The following is a 15,117-nucleotide window of genomic DNA, read 5'->3' on the forward strand; positions in this document are numbered from 1 at the left end:
TACCAAAAAATAACCCAATTTGTTGTTTTGCACAAAAAATTGGTTGTTTTGTGCAGTCCAATTTTTAACCTAAACTGGGTTGTTTTTAACCCAACATTTTTAAGTGTGCAATTTTTCACATGCTTAACTACTGTGTTACCGTTGGTTAGTGATAACCTAACTGAATATTCAGTAGCTCGCTTGTCTGTATTTGAGGGTTATGAATTCCTGTAATAAATAAATATCAAGTCTCCAGCTTCGTACTATTACATTGTTTTACACAACCATCAATTACAAATTGTTTGGAAAACCCAAATCAAAGTGAAAAAAACGAGTAGTTTGATGAGGAGATGAAAGAATCATGTTTGCTGAGTAAGTATTGTTAATAAACTGAGTCTACATTAAAAAAAGTTTATTTACAAATGTACAGATTATACGTCGGGCAAATTTTCTATGCTGATTGGCTCTTATTCAGGGAGGCACGTGTCGTCCATTTTGACTTTCTTGCCCTGAAAAGAACGATGCTGTACACAAATACTGTACATATGCAGTCACAAAACTCTAACTTTAGGATGAGACCATGGGAGCTCCTAAAGTAGAAGAAGAGGAACTAAGAGCTGACGTAACCATGCCAACTGGTTCAGAAGCTCCCGTCGGCATGGTGACAGAGGGTTCGGCCTGCCGAGCGGGAAGCGTCCTGTTGATCTTTATGGGGACAAAGGCATTGGAGGCGCAGTGCTCGCTAAGGTACTCGCCTCCCTTCTCCTCGTAGTCTTGCCGGCTGATCCATCCGGCCGCTCCTCCACCATCACCACCAGGAGGGTGCTCCAGGGCCCAGTCTCTTGCCCCCAGCCACGCACCCAGGGTCGGCTGCGTTGCCATCGTCACCTGGGGGGATAAAGCCCATGACACAGCAAGATGTGTGGAGGCACATCATTTGGACAGTTGTATGTAAAAAAATGGGATGTCAGATATTTTTGACAGACAATGACGGCACACAGCATTTTACTGTTGAATACATACTGTAATAATTTCAAGAATGTAAAGAAAAAATGGTTTATCTTTAATTGCTAAAGATTTCAGTTCACTTTCACAAGTTTTTTGTTCATGTTTTGCCTTTTTCACTTCTAGCAGCTTCTAATTTGTCTTAGCTGGTGCCTTAATTGACTCATTCTCTGTCACTCTTTAAGGGCCATATGGTGAGAAAAAAAAAGAGAAACAGAAAATACGAGGTCAAAAATAGCAAACTGACTACTCAGTAATGATGAAAAGAATGAAGCCGGATTCTGGAAAGTTTGGGTCTGGCGCCATCTAGTGGCCATCTAGCCATAACGCTTCTGAACCTCTGCAACAGCTCGTCACTTGAAAAACGCCCAATTAAGTTGGGCCATTTGAAAATCACGGTATACGCATGTACAGTAATTAGAAAGCTAGCAACAATCGGATCTTTATGGGAATCAGCAAGTACGATGAATAATACATACATCAAATGTTTGTAACTTTGTACAAAAATATTTGTTTGTTAGTGTTGAGTACCTGTCCAACAACTAAATGTGCAATTAAACAACCAAATAAATACTTTGCCATTGCAGGTAAAATAAGTTTGAAAGCGAGACATTGTGGATTTTGAAAAAGGAAGGCGGTGTCCTCACTTTTGAGAAATATTGCATAACCCTGAGAGTATTCACACAAACAAAGCAAGCATCATGGAGTACCTTAAAGTGAGACTGAAATGGTCGAATAGCGAGCAGCTCCCTCTCCATCCTTTCCTTTATGCCTGGATACTGCATGTTTCCTCCGGTCAAGAATACATTGCTCACCAGTGCCTCCTGCTGCTCAGGAGTGTACCTGAACATCACCAGGAAAAAGAAGCAAAGAATGTTTTAATCATACGCAACATTTGACCCCAAATCAGCTAATAGTGTTTAACATTGTTTATATTTTTTTATTTCGATTCCATTCTACTAAAACTGCGACACGTTTTGGTTTGTTTCCATACTGGGAGCCCAAATGGAGACACAATGCAGTCTGATGATTAGTGGACAAAATACGGACTGGAAAAGAAGATTCTGTCGTGCCATTTAATTTACCCACATCAAAAGTGGGATCAGGATTTGGATGGTTAGATAAATTAGATTTTAGACGTTAGTCCGCCAATGACGGATTTATGGCATCCTTACCTGGCCAATACATACTGAAGTGTCTCCATTATCCCCATCTGGTCTTCTCCAGTCAGCGAGGGCTGGAAAAGGATCTCGGGACAACGCAGACGTTCCGTGCCCACAAACAGTTGGTGGTATTCCGCCATGTTGAAGGCCGGCTGAAGAAAGATCATTCTTTGGTAAGCTTTGTGATCATCTTGACATTTTTCCATACACGGGAATGTGAGAAGTCTTTGGTGAAGCTTAGCATTGCAGAATTCTGAACATTTTGAGCATGAACTTTTCCATGGGAATAAAGGGAAATTCATAAATATTGTCGCACAGAACTGGAAGATAGTTTATTGGAGAAAAAAAAAAACATTTTAATTTTATTTTAGATTTCCATGTCATTTTGGAGTTTAAATGTGTGTGTCGGGGGGACTTTTCATGTTGTCAAAATTAAATAAAAATTCATTCATAATTTCTTTTTTTAAAATTATTTTGTTGAATAGTGTTATTTTTTTCTTCTTAATGTAAAAGGTTCCCCCCTACCTGGACCACATTCCCGTTAGGCTTTTCTGGCAGAGTGTCCTCAGAGAAGTCAGGATACATCATCGCCATGCCGTCGCCCTCCTCCATATGCTGTTCCAACTCGGACACCTAGAAGAAAGAGCGAGAAAAGCGTCAAGTCGGCGTAAGCTCCACAGTGCATTAAGGCACTACATTCCAAAACTTGAGAAACATCTTCATCCGCTTCACCTCTGTCTTTCCCTCAGCGCCGTCGCTGTGCAGCAGTTTTTGGCGGCCCTGCTCCACAGCCAGCTGCAGTTTGCTGATGTACGACTGCAGCTCCTCGGCCGAGTCCATGTTGAGCTTAACCAAATTCTTGTGGAACTGATCCAATAAGCCATCCTCCAGCAGCTCCTATATGTACACAAACACAAGAGGGTGCTGTTCCATAAAACGCAGTTGCACACAATATGTAATTGAAATGGCGTTATTTGAAATATTAACTTTCATCCGTTTTGTAATTGCGGACGTGTGTATTTTAATGTTAGGTGAGAACCTTAGGCCTGAATCGCAATTGAGTTACTGAGGTTATTGTTGGAATATGAATTATTCCTGCAATAAAGATTCCGCTGTATTAAAAGGAATACAAAAAAGGCACGAAGGAAACATGTGCTATAGAAATTGGACGACTGGGTGAGTGGGTGGACAGACAAAATATTTCTTACCTGTACAGCCATCAGTCTGTCCAGCCTCTCCTGGTCCTGATGTAGTTTCTCACCACGACGTCGAGCATTGATCTCCTGGAGCCGCCTGAGCTGCTGCGCTCTCCTCTCCTGCCTCTCCTCCACACTCACACAGCCGCCGGGCAATTTGCCAGAGAAGGGAAGTTGCATTCGGTGAACCTCGCGCTCGTAAAATTCCGGGCTGCGCCATTTTTCCAACTCTGGAGACGAGTGAAGAAAATAAAAGCAATGGTTCAATACATGATTCAGGTTTTGATGGAATAACAGAAAGACTTGAGATTGACTCTCATTTCAAGAATACGCTGCCTCCCACTGCACCTTCTTGATAATCCACAGCGGTGTAGCTGTGCTCATGCAGCAGCTCCTCCATACGGCTGAGCGTGATGGCGGGCAGGTGGCCTGGATATTTGAGCTGCAGAAGTCTCTGCAGGTAGGCTGCAGCCTGGCCTCCCGCCACATTCACACGCTTACAGTTCACCGCATCTAATCTAGAGGGGAGGCAAAATAAAAGAGTCAACACTGGGAATCTGATGGCTTTCTAGTAAAGAGCTCTAAGAAAATTACAACGAAACAGTCAGATCAGATTTTTATGATTTATTCATCTATCTATGTCCAACTACTGCATCATCCAGAGAGCTGTAAATCAATGTATTACTGTACAGGTTGTCAAAATATTAGGGACATTGCAAACAGTAAACCACAGCAAAGTGGATGCTGGTTGCCTTTTGATTTGCCAGAATTTCGAAACACTATTCCACTGTGAAATTGAAGATAATCCCCTAAATATTATCTGTAAACAATTCAAACCAAACATTTTCTTGATTTTGAAGGTAATTAGACAACAAACAGAAGAGGATACTGATAGTGGTTCCACACCTGCCGTTGAGAACAGGCAGGATGTGCGAGCAGTGGTACCCCGAGGACAAAATCATCCCGGTCTGCGGGGCCTGTAGATTCCTCTGATTGTTGGTGTGATGGAAACTGTATAAGGCGTCCACTCCGTAGGAGACGTGAGGGATCCCGTAACACTCGAACAGCAACTCGGACATCATTTGGCGGCAGTGCAAAGGGTTGCAGGGCGCCTCAGTCAACACGATGGGATGCTCCACGCGGCCCTAAAAAACACAATATGAGTGAACTTGGAATAAAGAAATGACATATATTTCTTTGATGAATCAGGTCCTTCGTTTATTACAGCGGTGCAGCAATGCAACCCGAATTTATAATGAGGTCAGAAACCACAGTAGTCAATCACGAATGTACGTTAACACAAGATTTAAGTCATGATAACTATTTGTAATATAAACATTTCTGGGCAATAAAATAATCAAATAGAGCTGGGGGGGGGGGGTCAAGCAAGTCGGATAACTCGACCACAACAATAGGTCAAGGCAAAACTTTCAATTTCTTTGTGAGCACAGTAGTTAACGCACAGTAATGTGTTCATACATTGTATACATATGGAGCTTAATGTGTGGAGTATGATCACGTATTTCTACTCAATAATACTCCAATATCAACTTTAACTAAGTGAACCCACTCGTACTCGTGACATTGACACTAACCTCGGAGGTAATTCCCAAGTGAGTAAACACATGGTCGAAAATCAGCTCCTGGATCTCAAAGTTGACCACAACATTCCGGTCGAACTGACTCTTGAGTAGCCACCGCAGAGGCTCCAGGTTGGGAATGTCGTTCCCGATCTGGGTCTCGCTCCGGGCGGCTCCTCTGCTGCGCGCCGCCACCGACCGAAAGAGCAGCCGCGGAGAGTCCAAGTCCACCGTCGCCCAGTCGGCCCTGGTCTGGAAGGAGCCGTTGTCGATTACGATGGGGGTCGCTGTTCCACATGAGGCCGTCAAAGGCTCTAAAATCGGATCGGGAGAAGTTTTGCAGTCCCGAAATGAAAATATTTGGCATACCGGTTGTTGCGGGGTGGCCATTTTGGAAGTGTGTCACAGGAAAACAGATCCGAGTAACCATAAACGATCGAGTTGTACGTTCCGTGTTAGTTGGCTTGAATGTTTTCTTGAACGTTCGCTGTTAAAATACCGTAATGGGAAGACATCAAGTGCAAGTCTTTATTTTCTGTACTCAAGTCAATGTGTTGTATTTGGCTTGCCTAAAATTAAAACTTAACTCTCCAATAAAAAAATAAAAAAATAAATAAAAGAATAAAAAATAAAATAAATAAATAAATAAATAAATAAAAGAAATAATAATAAATAAATAAATAAATAAATAAGGCGTAATCCAGCAGGAGAATAGGACAAAGTACAATTTTTTCCCTATAACCTAAGGGGAATAAATTAATTAAAATCAGAAATCAGGGTTAGTCCAAACTATTTAAAACCTTGACTTAACCCAACATGCATGTTTACGTAAAGTGGGAGGCTGGGTTACCCATAGCAAGGCCGGAGGTTGAGATTTTAAAGCCACAGAAGTGAAAGGCTGTCGTATGCATATATTTTGATGCGTTCATTTCGTGCCACTGGGAATGCTGTCATAATCCACAAGGTCATAATATCAGTTCACCTTCAGGCTGTCTGTGTGAATGACAAGAAATCACCAATACAGAAAAGAGTGTTGTTGTTCATGCTTATTTTCCTGGTTAGTGCTGTCATTTGAGGGCAGGAAATGAAAGATGTTGAAGGTAGGACAAGCGTGTGTTTGTGTGGAGAAGGGATGCTGTATGATGGTGTGTCACCAAAACATGAGCACAGTTCACTGCTCAGGCACAAAGCTCTAAGTGACTGCTGACCCCCCCCCCCCCCCCCACACACACACACACACACCACCCCTCCACCCTGATGCTAATAAGCAGATCTGGGTCAACTCACATTCTCAAACTCACACACATATACACACAAACACGGTGACGTACTCACTTACATGACCAATAGACACAAAACATGCTTACTTACTCTCATCTCAGTGAATGCTTCAAATGCACATGCCCTCACGTCTCTCTCTCTCTCTCTCTCTCTCTCTCTCTCTGTCTCTCTCTTTCTCACACACACACACACACACACACACACACACACACACACACACACACACACACACACACACACACACACACACACACACACACACACACACACACACACAGGGTACCTCAAAGGTCTGATATGAATGTCCATCCCGCTTATACTGGCGCTCTTGTGATGCCTCCATTTTGTCGAGGCACAAAAGGACAGTTAGTTTCCAACAAGGCATGTGGGGGAGTTGAGCGATGAGGAGAGCAGAACGCTGCAACAGAGTCCACAAATGTGGACATTTTGCACTCAAGTCATACACACACACGCATGCACGCACGCACACACTCACACACACACACACACACACATATGCTGTCGAAATCTGCAAACACGGCAGATGTGATACACCATCCACAAACATAGCGGATGCGTCACACACAATCCACGAACATGGTGGAAAATCAAAATCACCTGTCATTGACCTTTTTGGGAAAAGTCATCAGGTGAACGAGAGATGAAAAGATGCTTCTTCTTTACTGGAAAGAAAAAGACTGCAATATTCAAAATTAGTTTGGAATTGCAAATGTAAATCTAATGTGCTAAAATTACACTGATGTGAAAACTGAACTGCCCTAGTAGTGAAGTTAGGATTTTATTTTTTTATGGTGTGAATTATGTGGTATGAAAATATAGAGTAACAATTATGATCATTTCGAATCTTAACATGTCAAGTTCTTCTTTTTTTAGCATGATGATCGTTGTTGTCTTTTCTTTTGTTTCTCTAGGGTGCCACTAGGGGGTGGCCAGGGATGGCGACGGCCACTCCACCGCCACTGGCCAGAATGGAATGTTTTTATTTCTGTATTTAGTCATGCTTTTTATACCAAATGTCAATATCAGCCCAATTGTTATGTTTTGAATAAATATACACGTCCATTTTACTTATTTATTCGTTTCACAATAAATAAATAAATTGTTGTGGTACTTAAAATGTTAACTGTACTGTTATTAATCTGTAAACATTTGATCATTAGTAACATTAAATATAACACAATAAACCAAAGCATATCAATAAGCATTTCTTTTTGATAGTTTTCTACTGGACCATTTATTACAATAACAGGGGCATGTGGCCATCAGGAATTTGGGGGAAACGTATGGACCCCCCCATACATTTACACACACATTGCTCTTGTTTATGCTCTGCACAAATAGTAGATGTTATTTTCATGAACAACAACGGGTGCTTAAAATGAGCCACAAAATGTCACATTTACTCCAATTTTGTGGACAGACTTAAAGGTTTGACTTAGGACACTTGATATTTCAGAGCCACACTACCGTCACCTCCCCTTCAACCTCCATGACTTTTCTCCACAACCTGTCATAACTGTGAGCGCACAGACATACCCGTGCATCACTCACACATACACACAGGCGCGCGCGCACACACACACACACACACACACACACACACACACACACACACACACACACACACACACACACACACACACACACACACACACTTTAGCCTCTATCTCTCCATGACAATCAAAACACACACTCATTCTTACACCCCCCTCACCGCAGAGTCTGTCACAACAGCTTTATTCACTTTGTGGTCCTTCAAGCCTTATAGGGCAGCTACTTCCTCTTTTGGGGTCAAATTGTGATTCGTGTGTTTGTGCACCTGCACTAATAAATCTCTACCAATTTCGATAATAATCTTTTTTTTTTTTTAAAGTTGCCATACTTACATTTATTTCGATGTGAGAAAATTGCAACTGAATTAAATGTTGAAACAAATGCTAGCGAATTCGTTTGAATAAAATTTCACCACACTTCACGCTAAAACACACGCACGCACACACTCTTTCCAATTACGGTGACCATGGCAACTATCAGAGATTATTTCTCCCAGTCAGCAGTGTTAAAATGCAACTAAACCCCTCCGTATCAGCCCCACACACACGCGGGCGTGTGAGCACGCTCACATGGGGTAGAATTAATCCTTTTTGTAGCAACAGAAGGTAAATCGGTCTCCTTGATAACAAATTTAACAGACCTTTTGAAGAATAAAAAGGCAAAAATAATCCATGTCTGTCCTAAACAGATAAAAGAAATCATCATGAGAGGTAAATATAATTATAAATCGATGTATTTTAATATTGTTGAATTTCGACTTGATCCAGAATAAATAGTAAATAGAGCCAATTTTTAAATATTATATCCTTGTCGATTGTTGAAATATTTGGTTTTAAACCATCCAAATAGTCTGCGCTCATTTATTTATTTTGACATTACGCGAATACATGTGACATTTGCAGCCGATCCACTTTGTGATGTGGTGAAGGCAAGGGGGGATGGGAGAGATGCCTGGAGGACTCTCTCTATCTCCTCACCACACACGCGCGCACGCACATGTACGCACAGACATACACACGCACGCGTTCACGTCTCCCCAGACGTGGGTGACACACTAACACAAACCAACACTGTGTGAGCATGACCACTAATAGCAGCTGGGCCATGCACAGTAGCCAATGAATGCAAGCCAAGCATGAAAATATGCGCAACTTTCTCTTATGCTCTGGCTGCTTAATACATTTTGTCTCGTCCTCTTCCATGTAGCTTTTTTTTTTATTTTTTTTAAATCTTTCTTTTTTTGGTCATTTTAAAGTTGCTATAGGCTACTCAGGGCAAACCCACAGAAGATTCTCCATAAAATACACGTGCACAAAATGAATGCCTTCGTGCTTCCCCCATACTTCCTTTTTTTTTTTTTTGCGAGCAGATTATGGAGTTGCGATGTCGTCTATCACACTGTGATACACATACGCGCATGTCTTGGAATAAAAAATAAAAAAAATCCATATTATCTGTACAAGCGTTTACAAATAAATGCATAAAATGGTAAAAAAAAAAAAACGTCTTTGAAAAACGTTGCAGCATATCGCCCGTGTGCGTGCATATGGATGGGTTGGCGCTGTCCACGGTGCTTGCTTGCTGCGGGCCATGTGCGGCATGTTCATCATATCAGCAACGAGTTGCATCCTCGCAGCCTGCTGCTTGCAGGCTGCTCATCAGGAACCTGGATGTTTAAATTAGCAAATTTGCAGAGTGCACGCATGCATGAGCAAACCTCTCGTTGGGGGAGGCCTTTGCTTTTTGCTTTATTATTGCACTGAAATGGGGGCGAGTTGGCTTAAAAAAGAACTATTCCCAAAAGGAAAATGCACTGAAATGTCTTTTATAATTTTACAGAGGAAATAAAATTAAAACTATTCCTAGTGGCCATTCCACAATGGCACACAGCTGTTCTCATAAATGTATATAGTTATTATAAGATGCGCACTATTAATTAAAGTAAACACGAGTGAACTGGCAAAACATATTATTATTATTATTATTATTATTATTATTATTATTAGTATTATTATTATGATTATTATTATTATCATTAAAGAGCAATAAAGAGAGCAATCAGAAGGCACCCGTTCAGTCATATTTAAATAGAAATATCAATATTTTACAAATGCTGCCAGGTTACGTATAGATTTATGAAACTGCACATGGATGCAATGGATGTATATTTATTATACGGTCTGTACCTTTACATTACATTATAAATTTTCTGATATAATTTTGCATACTAATTTATATATCCATATAATAATGTCATAGCGTTACCCCAGACCTGCTCTGGGTTTTTTTCTTTTTTACTTTCCACGCGATTTGTCGTGACTCACTTGACCATGCATGTCTCTCTCTCTCTCTCTCTCTCTCTCTCTCTCTCTCTCTCTCTCTCTCTCTCTCTCTCTCTCTCTCTCTCTCTCTCTCTCTTTCCTTGTCCCCTCGCGACGCATGCAGTCACACATCGGAGCGCTGCACGAACAAGCAATTAATTATATATTTGAATAATCCACGGCGTTTTTGTACAAATGAGGACATTTTTTTATTGGGAATTTTGTTTGTTTGCTCAAAAGATTTTTTCAAACTGGATTTGGACAATGGAAGAGCGAGCCAAGAGAAACGGCTGAGGATTTTGAGTGCGTGTGGGTTTTGGCACTTGAGGACAACAGGCATGACTTTGCAGCATCCACAGCATTGAAACCCCGCAAAAGAGACTAAAAATAATCTTGCTCTTTCTTCTCAACCGAGGCCCTCCTTTTTTTTTTGATTAAATCTTTCAAGCAGAGAAAATGGCTCACCTGATCCGCCACAAGCTCACCAACAAGCTGACCAATGCGGCCCACACGGTCTCCAACAAGTCCCAGGCCAAGGTCAGCGGTGTGTTCGCCCGCCTGGGCTTCCAGGCCGCTACGGATGAAGAGGGCGTGGGATTTGCCGAATGCGACGACCTGGACTACGACTACAGGCAGGGCATGCAAATGGATGTCTTACCGGGCGACGACGAGGGCGGAGAGTGCGGCCTGGAGGATGGGGACAGTCACTACCAGAGGGATGGCACTGGCCCCAAGCCCCAGGGCCTCAAAACTGGGGGATCCCTGGATGAGGACAAGCCCAAAATCACAACTTGGGAGGCTGGCTGGAACGTCACCAATGCCATTCAGGTACATCGTGTGTTTGGGAAAAAGAGGGCCCTCCCACGCGTTATCAGGCCTTCAGGAGTCACCTTGAACCATTTTACACTTGCGGTTAAATACACGAACGTGAACTGGCGCATTCGCTTGCTTTGGATGCAACGCTAAATGAATCCAATTTTGTGCGTGTGTGTGAGTTTTTTCCCCCCAAACGATGACCATATTTGGTAACATGAATGGACGTTCAACCACTATAAAGCTGCGTGATTTCTCTCAGCCAATCAGCATGAACGAATAAAAAAATAATGAAAAATATTACGTAATGTCACTTAAGAGAGGTATAAAACGGTCAAAAGAGAGCGCAATAAGCACACAATAAAAAACAATATTTAATACAAATGCCTAAATGTATTATTATTTGCATCATTGTTATTATGAAATAATAATGGCAAGGGGATTGAGTGTAATTGAATCCTTTCATCAGTGAATTCAAGGTAATATTGAACTGATCAAAAAGACAATTTTGCGGCACCGGCAGCATTAAGAATAAAATGAAGGAATCGAAACGAGTCCGTCGTGTCGAAAAAGAATTAGAATCGTCGGGAATGGGCTTGTCCTCGGTTTGATTTTTAACAGCGTCGCCTCCATGTAATTATCCTTCTTCTGCTCCTTTTTTCCTGTACCGTATTGGGTGCAGATTATGTCAAGTGTGCGTGGCCCTGCCAGCACGCGTGGTCCGCGACCGCTCAGCCGGGCTTGTTTCGTCCGCAGGGCATGTTCGTCCTCGGCCTCCCCTATGCCATCCTGCACGGCGGCTACCTGGGCCTCTTCCTCATCATCTTCGCCGCGGTGGTGTGCTGCTATACGGGCAAGATCCTCATCGCGTGTCTTTACGAGGAGAACGAGGACGGCATCAAGGTGCGCGTACGCGATTCTTACGTAGACGTGGCCAACGCGTGCTGCGCACCCCGGTTCCCCGCGCTGGGCGGTCACGTGGTCAACGTGGCCCAGATCATCGAGTTGGTGATGACTTGCATCCTGTACGTGGTGGTGAGCGGCAACTTAATGTACAACAGCTTCCCGGGCTTGCCCATCTCGCAGAAGGCGTGGTCAGTAGTGGCCACCGCTGCCTTGCTGCCCTGCGCCTTCCTCAAGAACCTGAAGGCGGTGTCCAAGTTCAGCCTTCTGTGCACGCTTGCCCACTTCGTCATCAACGTCCTCGTCATCGCCTACTGCCTTTCTCGGGCTCGGGACTGGGCGTGGGAGAAGGTCAAGTTCTACATCGACGTCAAGAAGTTCCCCATCTCCATCGGCATCATCGTGTTCAGCTACACCTCGCAGATCTTCCTCCCCTCCCTGGAGGGCAACATGCAGAAGCCCAGCGAGTTCCACTGCATGATGGACTGGACCCACATTTCCGCTTGCGTCCTCAAGGGCCTCTTTGCACTGGTGGCCTACCTAACCTGGGCGGATGCCACCAAGGAGGTTATCACAGATAACCTGCCCAGCACCATCCGTGCAGTGGTTAACCTTTTCCTGGTGGCCAAGGCACTGCTGTCCTACCCGCTGCCTTTCTTTGCCGCCGTGGAGGTCCTGGAGAAGTCGCTTTTCCAAGACGGTGGGCGGGCCTTATTTCCCGACTGCTACGGGCCGAGCGGCCAGTTAAAATCGTGGGGTCTGGGCCTCCGGGTGGCTCTGGTGGTCTTCACTTTGCTCATGGCCGTCTTCGTCCCCCATTTCGCCCTCCTCATGGGTCTGACCGGGAGCCTGACAGGCGCTGGTCTCTGCTTCCTGCTGCCCAGCCTCTTCCACTTGAAGCTCCAGTGGAGGAATCTCCTGTGGCACCACGTCTTCTTTGACGTCGCTATTTTTGTCATTGGGGGTATTTGCGCCATATCTGGCTTCATCCACTCTATCGAAGGTCTCATAGAGGCCTTCAAGTACAATATCCATGACTGAGAGCTAGCGGTGACGACCTTTAACCCTCCCCCCGACCCGCTCTGCTCCCCACTTTGTGGGCCACTACGACAAAGAAGCCCGTGAGGAGAATCGTGTGTGTGAAATCTTTTTCATTTTGCCTTTGTGAAAACGTGCAATAACAAACTGTACAATCATGATGTTAAATAGCTTCTATGGTAAATGGATGCAGGACATGCTCCTGAATGGGGGTGTCCAAAGTTGCCAAGCAGTGAACCATGGCCCAAATTATAAGTGTGTGCATGGTAATATTTGGACTTGGATTTGAAAAAAAAAAAGGGAAAAACAATGGAGGTTATCTACGAATACAGGGAATCCTCACTTTACGACAACGTAACCCATATTTGTATGGAAAATAGAATGCAGCGCAGTCTATTGCTAGCAGAGTCATAATTACATTAAACATCTGTATGAAAAACCTTCTAGACCATAGACATAAAAGAGAGACCTCCAAACTCAAGCCTCAGGTCATCGGTGGCCTGGCGACCATTTTGTTGAGGCTTGCGGTATAGAGAAATTACAATATAAAAAAAAAAAAGGGCAGGATGGTGTGTTTGTGTGGAGGGTGGGAAGGCATGAAAGGTGTGGATGTTGAAAAGGAGAGAAGGTGGTTTTAGCATGTTGGATAAATGAAAGTAAAAGGATTTCAAAGTAGCCCTGAAAGTCTTCCATTTTTCTATATGCACCCACACAGGAAAAGTTTGGACATATGCAACAATTAACTCAAACAGTAAGTATTGTGTGGTGAAAAGACCAATTTGAGCAGAGAGGGGCAGCATTGGGCCAAAGGGCAACCAGACAGCTAGAACATGAGACAAAGAAAGAGTAGGACATTCGTGGCAACCTTCAGCTTGGCCCTGTGACGTATAACTGACTAATGCTAACCACTTAATGCTATTCAACCGCAAAGGAACTTTCATGCCTTCCATTGTACAAAATGAAGCAAAAGTTACGTGACAAGTGTTCTTTACAATAATATGTCCTATGAGCTTCCACTAATCTAAACTGAAAATTGCCTAAGGGCTGAGATAATGACCAAACACCTTTCTTCTGGGTTTCGTCATGTAACATTAGCAAGCTGAGCTGTATTTGGAAGTTACCTGACCTGAGACACTGTGATGTCATTTTCAGTCGACAGCAAGTGGCAAAATGGCCGCCCCCTGAGACAGATAAAAATGAGTGTATTTGCTGCTTAATTCATATTCCACGTACAAGATATTAATCAGAATGCCATGTTTAGATTAATGGAAGGTCATAGAATATAGTAAAGTTGGGATTTTTTTTTACTTGACTTCCCATTTAAGTGAGGCTATGATGTTAGTTTTGCTGTTTTTAAATTAAATAACTGCACAATCGTGAGGTAATATCTATCTCTATGCAAGCGATAAAAAGTGTATTCTGGAACATCTCCACTCTGGCCGGCATTTGCATGAGGGCACGAAAAAAAAGCCTTTTGTGTGTGTATGTGTGTGTGTTTTTTAATCCCTGTATTCGTGTGGACACTACCCAAATCTAAAACCACCTTTCCACTAAAAGTCTAGTCCAGTTCGGTTCACCTCACGAACGATCTGGAGTTTGTTTCCATGTGTGCTTGGGTGATAGCAGTGTCAGCAAGCTAAATAGTGTGACATCATAACAAGGAGGAAGGTAGCCACGAAGGCTGCACAGTGAATGTCATCTTTCATCTTCCAATTTAATCGATCACACATTACAAAGCATCTAGCTACACCTGTTAGCACAATTCTACTGTGGTAGATGTGGTACTATATATTTTGGTACCATTTAACAACTTAACAACAATAGGAACACTCCAAATAGGCAACTGAACTGTGGTAGAAATGGGCAGGCAGCCTTCAGTCAAGGTGATGCACATTAAAAAAAAAAAAAAAATCATAACTATCTTCTGTGTAGTTGTTTGAATAATACTTCTCTTTTGTCCGTTTTGTGCATTTATTTTTCCACCTCAGTGGCGCTCGTCGGTTGGTTGGTTTTCTCGATGTTTCCAATGTCATTCTGGATGGAGTGAATTTTAACGTGCAAGCAAGTGGGTCCTTCTCGTGTCGTATGCCAAGTGTTTGTCGGCTTTCCCCGTTGAACCTGTCAATTGTGGTTTAATGCAACTAAGCACAGTGTGTGAGACAAAGAGTATTTGTGGAATCAAGCGATAAATAAATGGAATATTTTATGGTTTGTGATTCTGTTTGCTTACAAGGAGTGGGGGGAAAAAATCCGACTGTGCATG

At 43.0% G+C, this 15,117-nt stretch overlaps 2 protein-coding genes across 2 annotated transcripts; one reads left to right on the forward strand and one right to left on the reverse strand.

Annotated features, from left to right (window-relative positions):
* Nucleotides 1-374: 374 nt before the first annotated feature.
* On the reverse strand, nt 375-5,313 carry actr5 (actin related protein 5). Its single transcript, XM_037242901.1, has 9 exons — nt 4,939-5,313; nt 4,250-4,488; nt 3,692-3,861; nt 3,356-3,573; nt 2,880-3,044; nt 2,673-2,780; nt 2,160-2,299; nt 1,695-1,827; nt 375-867 (listed from the first exon to the last, which is right to left on the reverse strand). The coding sequence occupies exons 1-9, from the start codon at nt 5,311-5,313 to the stop codon at nt 547-549; spliced, it is 1,869 nt and encodes a 622-aa protein (XP_037098796.1). The 3' UTR covers nt 375-546.
* Nucleotides 5,314-10,151: 4,838 nt separating this feature from the next.
* Nucleotides 10,152-15,065, forward strand: LOC119118059 (vesicular inhibitory amino acid transporter-like). Its single transcript, XM_037244786.1, has 2 exons — nt 10,152-10,928; nt 11,670-15,065. The coding sequence occupies exons 1-2, from the start codon at nt 10,557-10,559 to the stop codon at nt 12,855-12,857; spliced, it is 1,560 nt and encodes a 519-aa protein (XP_037100681.1). The 5' UTR covers nt 10,152-10,556; the 3' UTR covers nt 12,858-15,065.
* Nucleotides 15,066-15,117: the final 52 nt, after the last annotated feature.

Source organism: Syngnathus acus, chromosome 2, assembly GCF_901709675.1.
Source record: "Syngnathus acus chromosome 2, fSynAcu1.2, whole genome shotgun sequence".
Classification (NCBI taxonomy): Eukaryota; Metazoa; Chordata; class Actinopteri; order Syngnathiformes; family Syngnathidae; genus Syngnathus; species Syngnathus acus.